This window comes from Elgaria multicarinata, chromosome 14 (assembly GCF_023053635.1).
Source record: "Elgaria multicarinata webbii isolate HBS135686 ecotype San Diego chromosome 14, rElgMul1.1.pri, whole genome shotgun sequence".
Classification (NCBI taxonomy): domain Eukaryota; kingdom Metazoa; phylum Chordata; class Lepidosauria; order Squamata; family Anguidae; genus Elgaria; species Elgaria multicarinata.
In genome coordinates, this window is record NC_086184.1 from 34,578,758 (window position 1) to 34,600,872 (window position 22,115).

Sequence of the window (22,115 nt, forward strand, 5' to 3'; positions counted from 1 at the left end):
TGGAGCTGTTGCTTTCAAACCAGTGTTGAAGTGTCAGCTGCCACAGCCTTTAGCTTCAGCTCGCAGCAGCCGCTCCGTGGCCATTAGGCTTAGGAAAAACACATGGAATCTTTTCCCCTCAGCCTAATGGCTGCTTTGGGGGAAGGGAGAAAGAAAACAGGTGGCTCACTGCTTTGGAAGTTCCCACTATCAAATTACAGCCCTCAATATCAAAGTGGTTTCTCACCCCCTGATGTGCAACAGTGGGCAGAAAGATCTCCAGATGGTTTGGATTTCAATCCTCAGCATTCCTGACATTTGGCCATGCTGGCACAGGCTTCTGGGAGTTGAGTTCCATCTACAGATCTACCTTCTGCCTGCCCCTGCTGTAGAATCCTGTCGTTGTCCACATCCTTTAGCCAGGTAGTATTGTTACCTCAGTGGGGGTGATGCGATCTTGATGGGAAATTAGGAGCAATTTCCTTTTTTGTGCTCCTTTGGTGTAAAAAGGATTTTGATCCCTTCAATAAAGACTTCTCCTCTGTGCTTGTTGTGCTAATAGCAGGATTTTTTATGGCCAGCTAAGTTCAGATCCCTGCTCAGGCCTAAAATGGGACAGTTGGTTTTCTTGCTACCTGAAAAGTGCTCTAGAAGAAAGCTTCACATTTGCATGAACCAGCAAATCTATAACTGTTTCTAAACTGCAGTTACCAACATGTCTATTTCATCTGGCATAACTGACGGATTACTAAATTCTGTCCAGATTGAAACTTGTTTGGGAAATGTCTAAAATCAATTAACAAGCAGATGCCTCCTGCTTCCAACATGAGTTCCAAAATGAGTTTTTACTTTGATTAGTTAAACCTCTTTCCAAATGGTTGATGTTTTTCCCCTTATTTACTAATCCATCCAAAGACAATATTGATACTTTGTCAGTGGGAAATGTGGCGAAACTAGGATCATTCAAACCTTTATTTAAACTATTTTGGCTTTATAAGAGATCCATGTTCATTTTACAGACCTACAATTACATGATGAATGTATTCTCTCTTCGAGACCCAAACAGTTCTTAACTTTTATAATGAGTTTTACAGATTCACATTTACTTCGAAGCCAACATCTTTAAGCCAGTATTGCAAATGAACTACAATTATTCTAGTACAAGCGTATGGCAGTATCTTATATAGATACAGAGCTGAACTGCAGCATGCCCTGCCCCCACTCACACTGACACGCGCATCAGGGCCGTCCAGCCAAGCACTGGTTCACCACTTCCAACAAATGGGTGTTCTCCAAAGCAGCCGCCACCCTCTCTTTGTCAGCGAGTTGCTTGTTTACTGTGGAAAACAATCACATGAGAGTTCAGTAAAAATATCTACCCATCTATGTAGCAGAAGGGGCTGAAGAGCTAGTGCAACACTCACCTGCCTATTCAAGTGATATTTAAGATTTTTCCCTTTCAGCATGGGTGTGTTTCTTTGAAAACCTCCACAAGACAGCACTATTTCCATGCTGGGCAGTTTATTTCATTGCAAGTATTGTTCAAAAATTGGCTAACAAAAGCTTTTTACAACCCAACCCCCACATTTAGCATGTGCTACATCAACAGTCTGAAAGAAAAGGACCAACTTGTCCAATTTGCAGAAAGATCCTTGCTTACTTGCCTGAAGACAATATTCACTTGTCACTAGTGTCTGCCTTTCAAATCCTGGTGCTACTCTGCTGCTCAGTGCTGGTTAACAGAATCCATGAAGCAAGAAAACATGCCCTTAAAGAAAAGCATTTACTGCACCTTCTCTGCAGTAGCAGTACTCGTGTTAATTTTCAGGTGCCTTAATAGCAGTCATGAACAGGATTATTTGTGCATTTTTATTTGACAGCTGTATTAGCATAAAAACACACAATGAAAATGGCTGATTTTGTCATCTGATGGAAATACCCAAATTCAAGCTCAAGCAGCATTCAGTATTCTCAAACCCTTATTTCTTTAGTGACACTTTCAATCAATTTACTCACACCAGACATTAAGCTAATCAGCCTGCAATTTCCTGGATCACGCTTTTTAAAAAATGGTGTTAAATTGCCCACTTCATTTTACGTTTTTCTATTAGTTCAGCAAGCTAATGAAAAAGTTACTCAGCAAAGACACATTCTGGGAGTGAGACTGAATTTGGACCTGGGCTCAAATCCAATGTCCATGTCATGAAGCTCCCTGGTGGAACTTGGGCCAGTCTCTCTCTCAACACCTCCTTTCTCACCGGCTTGTATGGAGGATAAATTGGAACAACCCCCTTGCATGCTGTCCTGAACTATTTAGAGGAAAAGTGAGATATAAATGTTACAACTAAAATTGTATCACTGAACAAAGCAGTGAATTCTGATCACAATACAGCAAAGAAAACTTCTTGAAACTGAATCTGCTTCCTGGTCATTTAAAGATGCTGCTACTGTTTGCTGCTGCTGCATCCACAAAAAGTTAGGGTCATCTTCTGGTCTTGTTTCAGCATCAAAAGTACAGAACAGCCTTTCCGTGTGGTTTGCCAAATCCCCCAGAAAAAGATCCAGGTACCCTGGTACTTTTGCTGTACCTGGACTGCAGTGAAGACATGGGGGTGGGGGAAGGGGCTGAAAAGCTTTTTTCATTCATCAACTTTCAGACCTTATTTTTAAGGGCATACTGCTACCAGGCTTCCAGGAACAGTGTGAGATGCATATCTATATGCAAATGTAGGCAATTTATTCTGAGCTGAATTGCCTGGAGAATTAAAGCTTACCTGCATACTCTGAGGCATGAGTCCCAGGTGTTATGTGGACATCTACCTGGAAGGGAGAAAAAAAGACCAACTCATCTGGGTCACCTAGTATAAAATCCAACATAAATCCTACTCAGAGTAAACCCACTGAAATGAATGGAGCTTAAGTTAGTCATAGTCCCCTTCATTTTAGTGGGTCTACTCTAAGTAGAACTTACATTGGATTTTAACCCAAACGTCCTCACCCCTCAGAGCAACCTCAGGATTGGGCTTCTCCCTCTCCATCAATAACATCCTCTCAATTCACCTACGGCATACTTGAATTTTGCAGCTAGTCAATGAACATTTGCAGGCAATCACTAAGCAGAAGGATGGAGACTAGGTTGTATCCATGTTCCCATGCAAGCCCATTGAGCAGAACACGCCCACTGCAAATTTCTAACAGCGAAAGACAGATCTATTCTGTCAGCCTATTTAATCCGCAAGGCTTTCAGGTGGCAGAGAGACAAGAGCCAGCGATCCAGAAAAAGAAATGAGACTTTCCATGTTCCATTCGGATCTGCATGCCTCACCATCCACTTTTCAACTCCCAAGCAAAGCAACTGGCCATGTTTTCTAGTCTTGCACTGTGAGACTAGTAACTCAAATCTCCTGGAAATGTTTCCTTGCCTGCACTTCACATCCCAAGCTTTTCTTCCAGGATCATACAAAGTCTATGGAACTGCCATCTTTCCTTCCATCACTCTTTGCAGAGAATTGCTAGCTTTTTGCATTCCATCATTTTCTGAGTTGTTTGCACATTCTTCTCCCCACCCTGATCTGGTTTCTGGTGCTTTTTCAGAGTCTGAAAACAATTGCAGCACATGACAAAATGCCCTTGCAGCCCCTACCTGAGGAGGGTTCGTGGTGATGTTGTCAGAGAAGAAATGCTATTTCCTGCCTGCCTTGCCAGGAGTCCCCTTCCCCCATTCCTTTTAAAACAGCACCTTTCAAACTCCAGAAGGATCATGGGCTGGGGGAAGCAGGGATGAACACAGTGATTTCTTCCCCTCCTCCACCACCCTCAAGTTTTTTTAAAAAAATAAATAAGCAAGACATGGGAAGCAAACCTTCTTCTTTCACCCCATTTGCCTGTCAAGAGCTTCTGCAACTGGGAGTCTGTGGAAGCAGCGACTGCAGGAGCAAAGCTCTGATTCCCCTACGGCTCAATAAGTGATATAGCCCAGGTACTGTATCATATTATTTTATTATTTTATTTATTTCATTTATATACCATCCCATAGCTGAAGCTCTCTGCTAAGTATCTTAGTCTCACTGATGAGCAACTGACAATTAATAGTATTAAAATACAGTTTCAAAGAGGAGCCATTAAGAACCGATGGTGTTTGTGCTACAGTTCCTCCAACAGCACCAGGGCCAGCAATCCAGCCAAGCAGGGGCTGTGCTCCAAGGGGATGGGGAGGAGAGGGTGGGCTCTTGAATGAGGTCCTTCCTAAGCAGTTCAACCTGCCTGGCATTTCTGTTTGTTGTAATTTCTAGCCACCTCCCCTTCATTTCCTCCTATTAAGTTTTAAGCAGTTTGCAACATTTTAAAATGTGCCAACACTACAATTTGAAATCTTGCTTGATTCAGATTTTAGTCCTGGTGGACTTAGTTCTGAGTAGACAGTGAATGTCATTCCACTCATTTATTACACTTCTATACTGCCCAGTAATGAAAGCTCACTTTGGATCTTGCTTTAAGGCTACAATTCTTAGTCAGTACTATGCCTCCCACTTTCTTCTTTGCCATGAGGGCTAACACTGCAGGTTTGCTTACAGTACTACTGCAGGTGGGATGACAGATCACCCAGAAATAATGCCTCAGCCGCACTAGAAGGCCATGGGACCTACTCTAGGCCACCAAGCTTCATCCAAAGTTTAAAAACATTTTTCCTCCTGCGCCTCATTTGGCCATTTGCACTCACCTTAAACCTTTCAGGAAGGGATCTAATCAGCTTCACTTTGATCGACAGGCCGATTAGCGTTGCCATGCTGCAGTGTGGAATTGTGGGAGTGAACTCCACCGACACGGCACTTTCAGCATCATTCACCTGTAAAACCATCCCACCACCACCAAATAAAGATTTATTAAAGAGAAGTTTGACATTTAGGTATTTAAAAAAGCAGAGGGAGGTGAGCATCCGAAGTAGGTCACAAAGAAGATAAAACAAGTTCTTGAGATGAAAAAAATCAGTTTATTAACAAAAAGCCCAATGCGTTTTGAGGCTTGCTTCAGGGAACTAACATCCCTATCAGGTTGGTCACCAGTACATCTAGGGGTGAGCATATTACCCCAACATTAAAATCACTCCACTGGCTGCCAATTAGTTTCCGGGCAAAGTACAAAGTGTTGGTCATTATCTTTAAAACCCTAAATGGTTTGGGACCAGGTTACCTCCGGGATTGCCTTCTCCCATACAGTCCGCCTGCACACTCAGGTCCTCTGGGGAGAACTTACTTCAGTCAGCCAAGACTAGGCTGACATCAGTTTCCCAGAGGACCTTTTCTTTTGTCACCCTTGGATTATGGAACAGCCTGCTAGAGGAGATTCGTAATATTAACTCTTTCTGTGATTTTAAGGCAGCTTTGAAGACTAGCCTTTTCCGGCAGGCCTACCCAGATTAATGTAAAATCAATAATTTTTATGATGTGTTAATTACTGTACTAACGTTGTTCCCCGCCTCGATCCAAAGGGAGAAGCGGGTAAGAAATAAATATTATCAGGTGTTTCCATGTTAGTGAGCCTAAATCAAGGTAAAATTAACTAGACTGTGTTGCTGTAGCTAGGGAGTGTCTGTCAATCACCCATAAGTCATAGAAGTGGTAAAAATTCTAGATCTAGATCTTCATTTAAACGACATGGAGACAAGAGTTTTTAGTCTCAAAATCCACTCCATTTCCCTTCTTAACAGATGTGTCATCTTTTGTGTTAAGCTTATCCAGTGCCCAAAATTTTAAATCTGTAGAATGCTGTTGCTGTGAAAATATCTTTGGAACAACACCAAACATGAAGAAAGAAAATGGTTTATTCATTTGTATCTTACCAGCTTTGCACTTAAGCAGGGATTTCCTAAAACGTAGCATCCCTCACTCCAGAGGTGACCCAGCAATCTGGGTCTCAGTTCAGCACTCTGTGTCTGATAATACGGCCACTCAGAGTGGGGTGAGGGGGGGGGGAGAGGGCTGGTTAGCCCCTGTGTGAACAGAGTGCTGGACTAGATGGACCCTTGGTCTGATCCAGCATGGCACTTCTTATAATGGCAAAAGCTTTGGGATGTCATGGCTAGTCACCACTTTGATGCCATTATATAAGAAGCCCCATTTGGTGGGGGAGGACAGCATTTTCTTATTTAGAACCTACAGGAAAAGTCAACTGCGGGGTTGGCGCCAGAGCCAAAAGCAGAGTTTGCAGCACTGCAACCCTCTCCAGTAGTGTCCAGTGAGCAAGACGACATTGTGGTCTGCATGAAAAGGCCTGTTCTCCCTGAAGGAGCTGTTTTCCCAAAGGCCAGTTTCCCAATATGGGCTGAAACCCAAATAAGCCTCTTTGGGGTTTTATTGGGCCTCTGGAGAAGAACACTGCACTCATTTCTCTCAGAATTACCCCTCTAGTTGGGATGAGGCTAGGCCACTAACACTCACCTTGACTCGAACTTGTTCCACAACATTCAGCTCTTCCAGAGTTAAGGGATGTTCTGGGTCATTTATGGACCGAATGAGATGTGTAGGAAGTCAAGAAAAGCACCCCCGGTTCTCAATATTGTCGGTGGAGGGGGGTGGGGAAGAGGGGGCAAAGCAACAGGCATTGCGGGGACTCTATTATTCATTTCAGACAGGAGCTTCCCAAACATCCCCCTAGGAGGTCTTCACGAATCTAGTGTCCTGATGTTTTTTGGAGTTCAATATCCCTCAGACCCAGTCAACATGGCCAATGGTCAGGAGTGTTGGGAGTTGCAGTCCAAACTATCTGGAGGGCTAACCAGAGTGACAAAGGCTGCCCTGCAAGAAAAGCAAATTGGCTGAGCCTCCCCGAAGGTAATAAAAGCAGGGAATAGGCGAGCCGCGCCTCTCTAGTGGCCAATTGCATCCCCCTGAGAAAGCATCTCTCACCAACACCCGTCTTCACGTGAGATTGCAGGTGGGCTCCTGCCGCTCACACGGAAGAGGCCACCAGCTTCCCTGTGCTGCGCTTCTGGTGTCGCCCCATGCAGGCCAGGCCAGGCCAGGCCAGGCCAAGCTGCCCATCCACCCCCTTGCCCCGCGGGGAGCGGTCTCCGGCCGCCGCCCTGCAAGGAGCCTCTTTTTCCCTCGGGCGCCCGGCAGGAAAGGCTACAGGAAAGACCCCCGGAAGCAGGCCGGCCGGCCGGCCGGGCCTCCTCCGCCCCACCCCCGCTGGGGCTCGAGGGCGGATATCGAAGATCTCCCGGTCGTCGAAGGCGTCGGGCAGCTCGTCGTCCTCCTCGCGCGCCGTGACGGGCCGCTCGCCCTGGCGCCGGTAGATGAGCGGGTTCGCGTTCTCGAGGACGGCGCCGGCCGGCGAGGAGGCGGCAGCCGGGCCCACCATGGCGACGGCAGCCGCGAACCCCGGTCCGCCGCGCCGGCTCCGGGCTGCAGCACGGCTCCCGCTTCCGGAAGCAGCAGCGCAGCCCGCAGACCTGCGAACAGGGTGAGAAGCCCGCGCGGGCAACTTCCGGGAACACAAGCACTGACGTCGATACTGCCTGGCCTGACGCCCGCTCGCCTCCGCAGCCGCCACCGCGCCCAGTCCCGCACCCCAGACGCTGCGGGTGCAGGGCGGAGGGAAAGGCCGTCGTGGTGTGGCAGCTGGGATCGCCTTGTGCCCTCAGAAACCTCGTCCTCCGCGCAGGGCCGGTGGCAGGCTATTTTGCGCCCTAGGCAAGGCGAGCTAATTGCACACCCAGGCGCACACACCCACACCCAATTGCCAACTTTGATTTTTTTAAAATACTATTTTTATTGATTTTCAAGTAAGGACAAATACAATAAACACACAGAGTAAAAGAAAACACTTAACAACAATATAAGTGTTCCCACAGCACCACTATAAAAAAACATGGGTGTTCATTCCTTCAATAAGCACTTGGTACAGAAAAAGATGCAGGTTATTTATTTATTTATATTTATTTATTTATTACATTTTTATACCGCCCAATAGCCGAAGCTCTCTGGGCGGTTCACAAAAATTAAAATCATCATAAAACAACCTCTGACCAAAAGGATTCCTGAGTCATTGGGGGTCTAGGTTCGCCAGGATTCATATTAATAAATGTGAAAAAGTCCAGCCAGGTTTCCACAAATGTGTCTGATGTTATTTCTCCTCTTGCTAACCTGCTATGTTGTGTCAATTTATCATTTAAAGCTAGTTTCCAAATCTTATCAAACCAGCGTTGATGGTCAAAAGCTCAGCCGCTTTTCCAGAATTGGGCAATTTCCCACCTGGCTGCAACCAGCAAATGGGTGACCAAGGCTTTGGGAATAATGTTTCTATTGGCATTCCTAAAAATAGAAAGTAGAGCCAGTGCTAGGTCAGTTTCTACTTCAACATGAATAATGTTTGTAATGGTTTGGAAAACCCTTGACCAAAAAGTTTTGACCTGTTGACATTCCCACCAAAGATGCCAGGAACTGAGCAACCACGCCAACAGAGTGGGGATATATTACCACTAATATGGTGCAGTTTAACAGGGGTGATATACCACCTGTGAGTGATTTTCAGAGTGAGCTCTTTAACTTTTGCTGATATTGTTTTATATGGTGCTGATTGCCACAAGCTTTTCCATTCACCTTCAGTGAAACTGGTGCACAGATCATGTTCCCAAATCATTTTTAACCCTCTCTTATCTGGGAATTGACAATTCAACATCATGTTGAGAAGCTCCCCCTTTAATCTTTCTAGAATAAGTCAGGCAAGCTTTCTCAAATATAGTAAGCGAGCGTGGAATGTTATGGAATTGATATAGAGCATTTGCAAAAGAGACTATTTGCAGTTTTTGGAGCCAGGTACAAGGGAGTGGGCTCAGTTTTGCCTCTAATTGTTGCATTGATATGATTTTTCCTTGTATAAAGAGATCACGAATATGGAAAAAAACCTTTTTCTTCCCAACCTGCAAATTGTCTATACTTAAATTGATCTCTGAATCGGGGGTGGTCGAAAATCGGGGTTAGAGGGGAAGGGGATGGTGCAAACCATTTTGCCCACTTTGCCCATACCTTTAAATTTGCTTTCAAAAATGGGTTATTAATTGTTTGAATATGTTTTTTCAGTGTTGGAAGGAATGGGATCGCCCTGATCGTAGGGATGCAGGGGGCGCTTTCAATTGACACCCACGGGATTGCTGTCTCATTTCTAATTATTTTGAGTAGTTGCCTCAATTGAAAAGCATCATGGTACAGCCTAAGATTTGGGACACCAAACCCCCCTAGTTTAGTTGGTCGGAATAGTGTCGCTTGATTGACACGGATGCGCTTGCCCCCTCCACTGAATGTGGATAGAGCTTGTTGCCAACGTTTGAACTCATTTCCAGGAATCTCTACTGGCAGGGTATGAAATAAAAAAGACAGTTTAGGCAACAAAGTCATTTGCAGGGCTGCATTCCTCCCTAGCCAAGATAATTTAAGTTTCTTCCACAGTGTCATATCTTTTCTTAGCGCATTCTATAAAGGATCAAAATTGCGTATACGCAGTTGTTTGATTTCCTTAGTGATCTGAATGCCTAAGTATTTTAAACTGCCAAATCTTAAAGTGACTTTTGAAATTTGTTGAATATTTTTCTGTTCAGCCAAAGGGATATTAACACAGAGCAAATCAGATTTGTCATAATTGACCTCCAGACCAGCAACTTCCTTGAAGGTATCCAGTATTGACCGTGGTTAAAAGCCTTGGTTTAAGGTGTCTTCTGAACGGGGCCTGTATGAAAACAATAATAACCTGTTTCAAGGAAGCCATGCAAAACGCACGGATAAATGCACTTTTCCTTATCTGGGTTCAGGATGTGAGATGTTTGTTCCTGTGTTTGGTTTAGCTTGCACATGTGGTTCCTAGGTTTCTGGGCATAGCAGGAATTAACACAAGGGTGTCATTCAGTGGCGATAATTGCCCATGGAGTCAACTTTTCTCTCATCTCAGGCCCATCTTGTCCAGCGGTGGTTTGAACATGTTCAGGAAACCAAGCCAACTATCATGGTGACTTACAACGGAGACTTCTTTGACTGGTGAGAATTGAGCGGACTTGGGTCTTTTGAACCCCACAATACACACACATGCGCACACGCACACACACTCTCCCCAAATCAAACCAAACCCTGCAGATTTCATTGTGGAGAAATGTGTATCCAAATCCGTTCTTGCAAAGAAACCTGTTCTAGCAGCCACGTGGTATACATTCTGCTTTATCCTATACGTCAAGGATGTTCAGGCTCCTCTGGGGCTCCGAATCCAGTCCTAAGGAGTTCCCCAGAAGTCCACAGCCCCTTCCCAGGCCCCCTTCTCTGTTTCCCCAGCAACCCATAGTTTGGTTCTTTCCTGGCTTTTCACGCTTTCCCCATTCTAAAAGGTTGAAATTCCCTTCCTCCGGCTTAGCTACTGCCAGGAGGAGGTTTAAGCTAAAATATGCTGGGTTTGTTTTGTTTGGGCGTTTGGGCTCCTCCCCTTTTGCCCCACCCACCACTGGCAGGAGCTGCTTCTCAGTGGCCACGAAATTCTGACTGACAGCTCGGAGTGAGGGATGGAATGGAATGGAGTATCCTAGGAGTGGGCAGGGCTGGTTGGAAGCCCAACCTGGAGCATTCCATACTGCAACGTTTGATGTTATGTAATGTATTAAATTTATAATACCAAAATTGATGCTCCAAGCAGCTAACAGTAATAATATCGGTCAAATCAAGAACGTTGGTTTTGTTTCAGGTCCCCCCTTGCAATGCTTAGTTTTGGAATCCTCCTTGTAAGGCAGTCTTCCCCCAGCCTGGTGCCTTTGCGACTCCCATCATTCTCAACGGCCATGCTGGCTGGGAATGATGCGAGTTGCAGTTCATCACATCTGGAAGGCATCTGGTTTGGAGAGGTGGTAGCGCCTAAGGAGTGAGAGCTGCTAAGACTCTCGGGTGGTCCTGGCTGAATGATCCATCTGTCTCCAGGCCCTTTGTGGAAACCAGAGCCGCAGCTCACGGGATGAATATGCAGCAGGAGATTGGGTTCCAAAAGGACAGCCAAGGTGAATACAAAGCTTCTCAGTGTATCCACATGGATTGCTTGGAGATGTGACTGTTAATGCTTTCTGGCACTCCTGCAGAATCTAGAACAATTTAGGTTTAATTTAAAATACAACCTAATTTCTAGCTATAGCAAAAAGGTTGGGGCAATTTCTGCTTTAGGCTTAGAAATAAGGAAGCTCTGAGTGGGGTCCGTGGCGGGAGGTGGCTTCTGTTGGTCAGCGCTCAGCCTCAGTTTCTGTCTCTTTGCCTCTATATATCTGTTGCTCCCAGACCATTGGAGAGATGCTTTGTTTGTTCCAGTTGTAGGGTCTGGCTGTGCTACATAATGCTAGATCTCTGCATGTCAGGAAGTGTTGCTTCCTGAGGATTTCTTGGTCATCTATTTTTGTTAAGTGCCTCAGAGGTGGGCAACTAGTGGCTATCCAGATGTTTTTGGCCTACAACTCCCATCAGCCCTAGCCAGCATAACTAATTGTGAAGGATCATGGGAGTTGTAAGCCAAGACATCTGGGGGCAGGGTAGCATGTCTGCCATGGGCAGGCAAGGGGATTGTGGAACATCTGGACAGGAGTTTGGGGTCTGGCTATGGCATGGTCCTATCTTGGCTCTCACCTGCCTCTCACGGTGTGCTGCTGCTCTGTGGCCTGGCAGACTAGATGCCAGACCGCAGCAAGGCACAGGGCAACAGTGTATGTATATAGCGTAGCATGCACCAAACTGCTCCACCTTATCATGCTTTGGTCTGACTTGCACCACACATGCCCCCAAAACGAGGTCAAAAATGCTGTAAAATTAGCCTTCAGTTCAGAAACTGTTTCCTAAGCTCTGAAACCTCCCCTCACCCCCTGGAATAAAATCACCACCTCTGCTAACATCTTGGTGTGGAAGCACGTGGCCAAGGATCCACCCAGGCCTTTTGTTGACAGTGCTGCTAATAAAACGGAAGGCTTAGCTAGTCTTTGGGCCTACAATACCCAGATCTTTTTGTTGGGCTGGGAGGGGTTGTTAATTAGAATTACCTCTCTGCACCCAAATATTCAGGATTCAGGGGACCAGGCCCTAGGAGAGTGAAACTGGTTCCATTCTCTTTCTTCCTGTCCAGACTCTGGCCACCTACTCGGTGTCCGATGCTGTTGCTACCTACTACATGTACATGAAGTACGTGCACCCTTTCATCTTTGCCTTGTGCACCATCATCCCAATGGAGCCTGACGAGGTGAGTCTGGTGGAGTTTCAGGCTTGCTATGGCAGGGAGCGATTGGCCTTCCCACGAAGGAGAACTTCAGCTGAGCTAGCTGAGCCCTTGGCTGTAGCGTAACTATCCCGTTCCCCTGCCTTGTGCCAGTCTCTTGATGTCCTGCCCTGCAGCTCTGAGTTTAAGCTGTTTCAGCCCTGACCCATCCTGCCCAGAAAGTTCTCGCGTGTAAGAAACGGCGCCATAGAAACGGCATATGTCACAATGGTGCCTGTGTGGTTTCTATGGCCTTTGTGCAGGCAACTTGCCATATGTTTGAAATGGCTCTTAGTGGCTCTTGGGTTGTCATGTGATAGAGGAGCAGCCCTTGCCACGTAGGAAGGTGAGGTGGCTGCCTCAGGCAGCAGATTTGGGGCACTGTTTAAGGTGGTAGACTAATAGAGCTGACTCATAGGTATCATGTAGTGGGAAGTTCTTCTGCTTAAGCCCACTGAAATGGATGGGAACTCAGTGGTGCTCCTGCATATCTCCTTCCCAGGGGATCATGGCCCATGTCGATTCACGGGATAAGATGCCATTGTCGGACCAAGGCAGAGCTCTGAAGCTGAAAGCAGAGCTAGGCAAAAGCAGAGGCAGTGGGCAGGCAGGTGGTCTCTAGCCAGCAAGAGCAGGTCTTCTAGTTGCTCAGATTCTCCAGAATAGAGCAGCCAGCCTGCTTGACCCAGGAGTTTTTACAGAGATCAGGAAGTATTACCTGAACCACTGTAGTCTCTCGGTGCAATGAGGCTTCCTTGGCTAGTGTGGTGATCTTCCTGCAGTTCTGTCCTTCAGCCGGATGGCAGTGCATGGGCCGAAACCCTTCCTGGTATTCCTCAGGTCACTCGTTCAAGATCCTCTGCATACTCAGGTCTTAACAGCCATGCAGACCCCTCCCCTCCTCAAATACAGATACACAGTCAAAGCGGAGAGGCCATTGGTTCAGAAACTGAAAAATTGTAAGGCTCCTAGAGAACCATTTTTGCATGCAGAAGATTGAAGGTTCGATTGCTTGCTTTTCTAGAAAAAGTATCTCAAACAGCTAGGGATGGTCTGTCTGACACCTTGGAAGCAGCCACTGTCAGAGTAACCAATGCTAATGTAGGTGGCCTGACTCGGTATGTAGTCACTTCATCAGACCCTGCGGATTCAACATTCACCTGTAGGATGCTGTCGTTTTTCCCGTATCCCAGGCCTATGTTTCTCTCCCTGCAGGTGCTCCGGAAGGGCTTAGGGACTCTGTGTGAGGTGCTGCTCATGGTCCAGGCCTATCACGCCAACATCGTCTTCCCCAACAAGCAAGAGGAGGAGTTCAACAAGCTGACTGAGGATGGGCACTTGCTTGACTCGGAGACGTACGTGGGGGGCCATGTGGAGGCACTGGAGTCTGGGGTCTTTGGAAGTGACATCCCCTGCCGGTTTAAGATGGTAAGAGCTTTGGGGCGAGCTCTCCTGCCAGCTCAGCCCAGCCCTTGAAGTAGGCCTCTCTTGCTAGTTAAGTCACTCGTCCTTTAATGTGGGGATTCATGAGAAAATGCCCCTGTGTTTGCCAAACCTGTGCTTGGCTGCCAGCGAGCTAGTAGACCTAATCCAGGATGCTGGTGCTAGTACAAATCCCGTAATGGCTCAGGTATTTCAAAAACCACTTTCCCCACTACCAACTAAATGGAATTTAAGATCGTCCAGGGAGTATTTGCTTGAGGTGCCCTTGAGGAACGTGGCCCGTGGGGAGCCCACATGTGGCAGGATCTTCTCAGTGGTGGCACCCCAGCTGTGGTACTCCCTTCTGGTAGAGATTTCGCTCCCCCACCATGCTGCTGTCAAGGGTTCTGTCTGTGTGTTTTGATGATTTTAATGTATGTTATGACATATTTGTGATTTCAGGAGTGTTATTTTAATGGTGTATTGTTCTTATACATGTTGTTAGCCATCTTGGGTTCCTTGGACAAAGGACGGGTTATCAATCGAATAAATAAGTAATAAACCCAAAGCAAATGGGTACGACAGAATCCAAGTTGGCCCATGATTTCCAGCCAGCATAACCCTCCAATGAAAAGGGCATGCTTAGAATTTTTGGGGTAGAAAGAACATAAGAACTGCTTTTGAAGAATCAGAGCAAGGTGGGTCCTTCTAGGGCAGCATTGTGTCTAGTCCAGCTAGATGACTCTGGGAAGCTCACAAGAGGTTGTCTGACACCACTGATAATCTGAGGTTCTTCTTCGTGGTCTCTGTGCATCACACATATGGGCTCTGCGCCTGCGCAGGGCCAGCTTCGGAAACTTCTATAGCTGAAAACGTTTTAGGCGGGAACCCCTCCCCCACCGTCCACTGAGCATGCTCAGGGGTTCCCGCCTAATCCCCTCAGTTCTCTTCAACCGCCTGTAGGGTCAACAGCTTGTGGAGACTTCTCGTGTGTGGTATACTTTACCTCAGCTGAAAATATTCTATTTTCCTTCTTGTCTTTTCTCTCCAGTTTTCTAATCTTTTCTATTTAGTTATTATATATATATATATATATATATATATATATATATATTAAAAAAAAAGAAAGAAGAATTCTTTTGTTGTTAGTTAGCCTTGTGGCTTATGGCACATCAAGGCCTCTTCAAGAAGTGCCCCTTTGGGGGCTGAAGATCACGCTATCTGACGGACATTCCCTTTGTTTGCTTTGCTTGGGGGACACACATTGTGGAATCTTGTGTGTTTTGTCTAAAATTCTCGAGGCAAGCGAGAAAAAAACCGATCAGACCGCCTTCGGGCGTTGTTCTGAAAAAAGGCGTTGGAGGTAGTGGAGGTACCGAGAGGATCTCGACGCTCCAAATCTCCTATTATAATGGAGTCTATGCCCCAACCTCCCGTGCGGAGTGAAGCCTTATCGGTTCCCCCTTCCTCCTCTCAGTCCGCATCAACAAAGGCGGCAAAGAAGATTTCTAAGAGAGTGAGAGAGCATTCTGGGGCTGACAACCCCAGAAAGAAAAGAGCAAACTTAAGACGAAAAATGGGAAGAAAAAACCGTTGAAACCGACTTCGTTGGTACCGAGGAGCCCGGTACCAAGCACTTCGGTACCAAGGCATCTGACAGGGCACAGGAGCCCGATGTCAAGCCTTTCATTGCAAAGGTCTCCTCTGGAACCGATAAGCCCGATACCGAGGCTATCGCTACCGAGACCATTTTCGATACCGAGATGGGCAACACCATCCGCACCACCGGTCTCTGCCCCAAGCAGGGCACGGTATTGGCTCACCGATACTTTCTCCGCTGCAGATCATCACGGTACCGACAGATGATCCCAGCGTAAGAGCATCGATTTCGGAAGGCGAAATTAGAGGTTCCTCCCTGGATAATACCGTACCTGATCAGGGTCCCAGTTCCCCTCGGTACCGAGAGGAACCACAGCCCATCGATACCGACGGACATCGGTACCGACAAGTGCCCCAGCAAACGCCGGTCGATACCGAAGGCTATCGATACCGACACACGCCTCACCAGCAACCGCCGGTCGATACCAAAGGCTATCGATACTGACATACACCTCCTTACAGATGCGACCGGGGTCATTCACCGGCTTTAGCTCATTCAGGTCCTCAATATATGACCTATGACGAGCGACATCTGTCCCCTCCAAGAATGTGGGACTATTACGCTGATTGGCAACCTCCCTAGTATCCTCCGTATTATTACGAGGATTGGAGACACAGAAGGCACCAAGATTACTATTATCAGTATCCGTAGGAACGGCAACACGAGCTGTACCCGCGTTTCCGCCAACCACCCTTCAAAGCGATCTTCCCTCCACCCCTCCCAGAGGATGTCTTGGCCATGCCACCGCTGCCTCTACCATCGGTACCGAAGTGCGCTCCGCAACCATCGCAAACCGCAGTACCAACCGCTTCGGTACCGTCGGAAGCATTACAAACGTTGCCTACATCAGACATGGGACTGGATGTTCCATCGGAGGAGGATTACCAATCGGACTCCTCACAAGATACATTACCACCAGATGACCTCGTGGTCACTGTAGACGTGGTGTCCCCTTCAGAGGACTTAGCACACTTTACTGATCAGGTAAAAAGAATGGCAAGGTCCCTAGGGGCTCAAATATCCCAACCTATAGAGAAAATTAATGACCCAGTTTACGATGATGTATACTGTGGGTCATCAACCCCAGTGGCTATTCCATATTTGCCTGTGCTGCTGCGCAAAGCACAACAATCATGGAAGCTGCCCTCCTCTATGCCACAACGTCGAGGAGGCTAGACAACATATATTTATAAGATACAGGACTAAATTGTCCCGTTCCTATTTACATTTCATTTCATTTATTGCATTTTTATACCGCCCAATAGCCGAAGCTCTCTGGGCGGTTTACAAAAATTAGAACTACAACAATATTTAACAATATACTAATCAACAACATCACAATAATACTCAAAAATATACTAAATACAAGTTCACAGCAAAACAAACCAGATAAGATAAAAAGAAAAGAAAGCTTGGTTGGAACAGCGTTTCTCCCCTTCAAGCAGCGCCTCCCAACCTTCAGCTCCAGCCTTGCTTTTAAAGTCTCCGGGGGGGGGGAGGGGAGCAGGTGGAATAGCTCACCCTTGGTGGAACAGCGTTTCTTCCCTTGAAGCAGCGCCTCCCAACCTTCAGCTCCAGCCTTGCTTTTAAAGTCTCCAGGTGGGGGGGAGGGGAGCAGGTGGAATAGCTCACCGTTGGTGGAACAGCGTTTCTTCCCTTGAAGCAGCGCCTCCCAACCTTCAGCTCCAGCCTTGCTTTTAAAGTCACCAGGTGGGGGGGAGGGGAGCAGGTGGAATAGCTCACCCTTGGTGGAACAGCGTTTCTCCCCTTGAAGCAGCGCCTCCCAACCTTCAGCTCCAGCCTTGCTTTTAAAGTCTCCAGGTGGGGGGGGGAGGGGAGCAGGTGGAATAGCTCACCCTTGGTGGAACAGCGTTTCTCCCCTTGAAGCAGCGCCTCCCAACCTTCAGCTCCAGCCTTGCTTTTAAAGTCTCCAGGTGGGGGGGGAGGGGAGCAGGTGGAATAGCTCACCCTTGGTGGAACAGCGTTTCTCCCCTTGAAGCAGCGCCTCCCAACCTTCAGCTCCAGCCTTGCTTTTAAAGTCTCCAGGTGGGGGGGAGGGGAGCAGGTGGAATAGCTCACCCTTGGTGGAACAGCGTTTCTCCCCTTGAAGGAGCGCCTCCCAACCATCAGCTCCAGCCTTGCTTTTAAAGTCTCCAGGTGGGGGGGAGGGGAGCAGGTGGAATAGCTCACCCTTGGTGGAACAGCGTTTCTCCCCTTGAAGCAGCGCCTCCCAACCTTCAGCTCCAGCTTTGCTTTTAAAGTCTCCAGGTGGGGGGGAGGGGAGCAGGTGGAATAGCTCACCCTTGGTGGAACAGCGTTTCTCCCCTTCAAGCAGCGCCTCCCAACCTTCAGCTCCAGCCTTGCTTTTAAAGTCTCCAGATGGGGGGGAGGGGAGCAGGTGGAATAGCTCACCCTTGGTGGAACAGCGTTTCTCCCCTTCAAGCAGCGCCTCCCAACCTTCAGCTCCAGCCTTGCTTTTAAAGTCTCCAGGTGGGGGGGAGGGGAGCAGGTGGAATAGCTCACCCTTGGTGGAACAGCGTTTCTCCCCTTCAAGCAGCGCCTCCCAACCTTCAGCTCCAGCCTTGCTTTTAAAGTCTCCAGGTGGGGGGGGGAGGGGAGCAGGTGGAATAGCTCATCCTTGGTGGAACAGCGTTTCTTCCCTTCAAGCAGTGCCTCCCAACCTTCAGCTCCAGCCTTGCTTTTAAAGTCTCCAAGTGGAGGGGGGAGGGGAGCAGGTGGAATAGCTCACCCTTGGTGGAACAGCGTTTCTCCCCTTGAAGCAGCGCCTCCCAACCTTCAGCTCCAGCCTTGCTTTTAAAGTCTCCAGGTGGGGGGGGAGGGGAGCAGGTGGAATAGCTCACCCTTGGTGGAACAGCGTTTCTTCCCCTTGAAGCAGCGCCTCGCAACCTTCAGCTCCAGCCTTGCTTTTAAAGTCTCCAAGTGGGGGGGGGGGGAGGGGAGCAGGTGGAATAGCTCACCCTTGGTGGAACAGCGTTTCTCCCCTTGAAGCAGCGCCTCCCAACCTTCAGCTCCAGCCTTGCTTTTAAAGTCTCCAGGTGGGGGGGAGGGGAGCAGGTGGAATAGCTCACCCTTGGTGGAACAGCGTTTCTCTCCTTGAAGGAGCGCCTCCCAACCATCAGCTCCAGCCTTGCTTTTAAAGTCTCCAGGTGGGGGGGAGGGGAGCAGGTGGAATAGCTCACCCTTGGTGGAACAGCGTTTCTCCCCTTGAAGCAGCGCCTCCCAACCTTCAGCTCCAGCTTTGCTTTTAAAGTCTCCAGGTGGGGGGGAGGGGAGCAGGTGGAATAGCTCACCCTTGGTGGAACAGCGTTTCTCCCCTTCAAGCAGCGCCTCCCAACCTTCAGCTCCAGCCTTGCTTTTAAAGTCTCCAGATGGGGGGGAGGGGAGCAGGTGGAATAGCTCACCCTTGGTGGAACAGCGTTTCTCCCCTTCAAGCAGCGCCTCCCAACCTTCAGCTCCAGTCTTGCTTTTAAAGTCTCCAGGTGGGGGGGAGGGGAGCAGGTGGAATAGCTCACCCTTGGTGGAACAGCGTTTCTCCCCTTCAAGCAGCGCCTCCCAACCTTCAGCTCCAGCCTTGCTTTTAAAGTCTCCAGGTGGGGGGGGGGAGGGGAGCAGGTGGAATAGCTCATCCTTGGTGGAACAGCGTTTCTTCCCTTCAAGCAGTGCCTCCCAACCTTCAGCTCCAGCCTTGCTTTTAAAGTCTCCAAGTGGGGGGGGGGAGGGGAGCAGGTGGAATAGCTCACCCTTGGTGGAACAGCGTTTCTTCCCCTTGAAGCAGCGCCTCCCAACCTTCAGCTCCAGCCTTGCTTTTAAAGTCTCCAGGTGGGGGGAGGGGAGCAGGTGGAATAGCTCACCCTTGGTGGAACAGCGTTTCTCCCCTTGAAGCAGCGCCTCCCAACCTTCAGCTTGAGCCTTGCTTTTAAAGTCTCCAGGTGGGGGGGAGGGGAGCAGGTGGAATAGCTCACCCTTGGTGGAACAGCGTTTCTCCCCTTGAAGCAGCGCCTCCCAACCATCAGCTCCAGCCTTGCTTTTAAAGTCTCCAGGTGGGGGGGAGGGGAGCAGGTGGAATAGCTCACCCTTGGTGGAACAGCGTTTCTCCCCTTGAAGCAGCGCCTCCCAACCTTCAGCTCCAGCCTTGCTTTTAAAGTCTCCAGGCGGGGGGGGAGGGGAGCAGGTGGAATAGCTCACCCTTGGTGGAACAGCGTTTCTCCCCTTGAAGCAGCGCCTCCCAACCTTCAGCTCCAGCCTTGCTTTTAAAGTCTCCAGGTGGGGGGGGGGAGGGGAGCAGGTGGAATAGCTCACCCTTGGTGGAACAGCGTTTCTTCCCTTGAAGCAGCGCCTCCCATCCTTCAGCTCCAGCTTTGCTTTTAAAGTCTCCAGGTGGGGGGGAGGGGAGCAGGTGGAATAGCTCACCCTTGGTGGAACAGCGTTTCTCCCCTTGAAGGAGCACCTCCCAACCATCAGCTCCAGCCTTGCTTTTAAAGTCTCCAGGTGGGGGGGAGGAGAGCAGGTGGAATAGCTCACCCTTGGTGGAACAGCGTTTCTCCCCTTGAAGCAGCGCCTCCCAACCTTCAGCTCCAGCCTTGCTTTTAAAGTCTCCAGGTGGGGGGGAGGGGAGCAGGTGGAATAGCTCACCCTTGGTGGAACAGCGTTTCTCCCCTTCAAGCAGCGCCTCCCAACCATCAGCTCCAGCCTTGCTTTTAAAGTCTCCAGGTGGGGGGGAGGGGAGCAGGTGGAATAGCTCACCCTTGGTGGAACAGCCTTTCTCCCCTTGAAGCAGCGCCTCCCAACCTTCAGCTCCAGCCTTGCTTTTAAAGTCTCCAGGTGGGGGGGAGGGGAGCAGGTGGAATAGCTCACCCTTGGTGGAACAACGTTTCTTCCCTTGAAGCAGCGCCTCCCAACCTTCAGCTCCAGCCTTGCTTTTAAAGTCTCCAGGTGGGGGGGAGGGGAGCAGGTGGAATAGCTCATCCTTGGTGGAACAGCGTTTCTCCCCTTGAAGCAGCGCCTCCCAACCTTCAGCTCCAGCCTTGCTTTTAAAGTCTCCAGGTGGGGGGGAGGGGAGCAGGTGGAATAGCTCACCCTTGGTGGAACAGCATTTCTCCCCTTGAAGCAGCGCCTCCCAACCTTCAGCTCCAGCCTTGCTTTTAAAGTCTCCAGGTGGGGGGGAGGGGAGCAGGTGGAATAGCTCACCCTTGGTAGAACAGCGTTTCTTCCCTTGAAGCAGCGCCTCCCAACCATCAGCTCCAGCCTTGCTTTTAAAGTCTCCAGGTGGGGGGGGAGGGGAGCAGGTGGAATAGCTCACCCTTGGTGGAACAGCGTTTCTTCCCCTTGAAGCAGCGCCTCGCAACCTTCAGCTCCAGCCTTGCTTTTAAAGTCTCCAAGTGGGGGGGGGGAGGGGAGCAGGTGGAATAGCTCACCCTTGGTGGAACAGCGTTTCTCCCCTTGAAGCAGCGCCTCCCAACCTTCAGCTCCAGCCTTGCTTTTAAAGTCTCCAGGTGGGGGGGAGGGGAGCAGGTGGAATAGCTCACCCTTGGTGGAACAGCGTTTCTCTCCTTGAAGGAGCGCCTCCCAACCATCAGCTCCAGCCTTGCTTTTAAAGTCTCCAGGTGGGGGGGAGGGGAGCAGGTGGAATAGCTCACCCTTGGTGGAACAGCGTTTCTCCCCTTGAAGCAGCGCCTCCCAACCTTCAGCTCCAGCTTTGCTTTTAAAGTCTCCAGGTGGGGGGGAGGGGAGCAGGTGGAATAGCTCACCCTTGGTGGAACAGCGTTTCTCCCCTTCAAGCAGCGCCTCCCAACCTTCAGCTCCAGCCTTGCTTTTAAAGTCTCCAGATGGGGGGGAGGGGAGCAGGTGGAATAGCTCACCCTTGGTGGAACAGCGTTTCTCCCCTTCAAGCAGCGCCTCCCAACCTTCAGCTCCAGTCTTGCTTTTAAAGTCTCCAGGTGGGGGGGAGGGGAGCAGGTGGAATAGCTCACCCTTGGTGGAACAGCGTTTCTCCCCTTCAAGCAGCGCCTCCCAACCTTCAGCTCCAGCCTTGCTTTTAAAGTCTCCAGGTGGGGGGGGGAGGGGAGCAGGTGGAATAGCTCATCCTTGGTGGAACAGCGTTTCTTCCCTTCAAGCAGTGCCTCCCAACCTTCAGCTCCAGCCTTGCTTTTAAAGTCTCCAAGTGGGGGGGGGGGAGGGGAGCAGGTGGAATAGCTCACCCTTGGTGGAACAGCGTTTCTCCCCTTGAAGCAGCGCCTCCCAACCTTCAGCTCCAGCCTTGCTTTTAAAGTCTCCAGGTGGGGGGGGAGGGGAGCAGGTGGAATAGCTCACCCTTGGTGGAACAGCGTTTCTTCCCCTTGAAGCAGCGCCTCCCAACCTTCAGCTCCAGCCTTGCTTTTAAAGTCTCCAGGTGGGGGGAGGGGAGCAGGTGGAATAGCTCACCCTTGGTGGAACAGCGTTTCTCCCCTTGAAGCAGCGCCTCCCAACCTTCAGCTTGAGCCTTGCTTTTAAAGTCTCCAGGTGGGGGGGAGGGGAGCAGGTGGAATAGCTCACCCTTGGTGGAACAGCGTTTCTCCCCTTGAAGCAGCGCCTCCCAACCATCAGCTCCAGCCTTGCTTTTAAAGTCTCCAGGTGGGGGGGAGGGGAGCAGGTGGAATAGCTCACCCTTGGTGGAACAGCGTTTCTCCCCTTGAAGCAGCGCCTCCCAACCTTCAGCTCCAGCCTTGCTTTTAAAGTCTCCAGGCGGGGGGGGAGGGGAGCAGGTGGAATAGCTCACCCTTGGTGGAACAGCGTTTCT

General features: G+C 49.4%; 1 protein-coding gene and 1 pseudogene across 1 annotated transcript; one reads left to right on the forward strand and one right to left on the reverse strand.

Annotated features, from left to right (window-relative positions):
- Nucleotides 1–933: 933 nt before the first annotated feature.
- On the reverse strand, nt 934–7,376 carry CIAO2B (cytosolic iron-sulfur assembly component 2B). Its single transcript, XM_063141536.1, has 5 exons — nt 7,186–7,376; nt 6,417–6,494; nt 4,700–4,825; nt 2,754–2,799; nt 934–1,316 (listed from the first exon to the last, which is right to left on the reverse strand). Exons 1-5 carry the CDS (start codon nt 7,336–7,338, stop codon nt 1,219–1,221), a joined length of 501 nt encoding a protein of 166 aa, XP_062997606.1. The 5' UTR covers nt 7,339–7,376; the 3' UTR covers nt 934–1,218.
- Nucleotides 7,377–11,662: 4,286 nt separating this feature from the next.
- LOC134408718 (DNA polymerase epsilon catalytic subunit A-like) overlaps nt 11,663–22,115 on the forward strand; it is a 37,834-nt pseudogene continuing 27,381 nt past the window's right edge.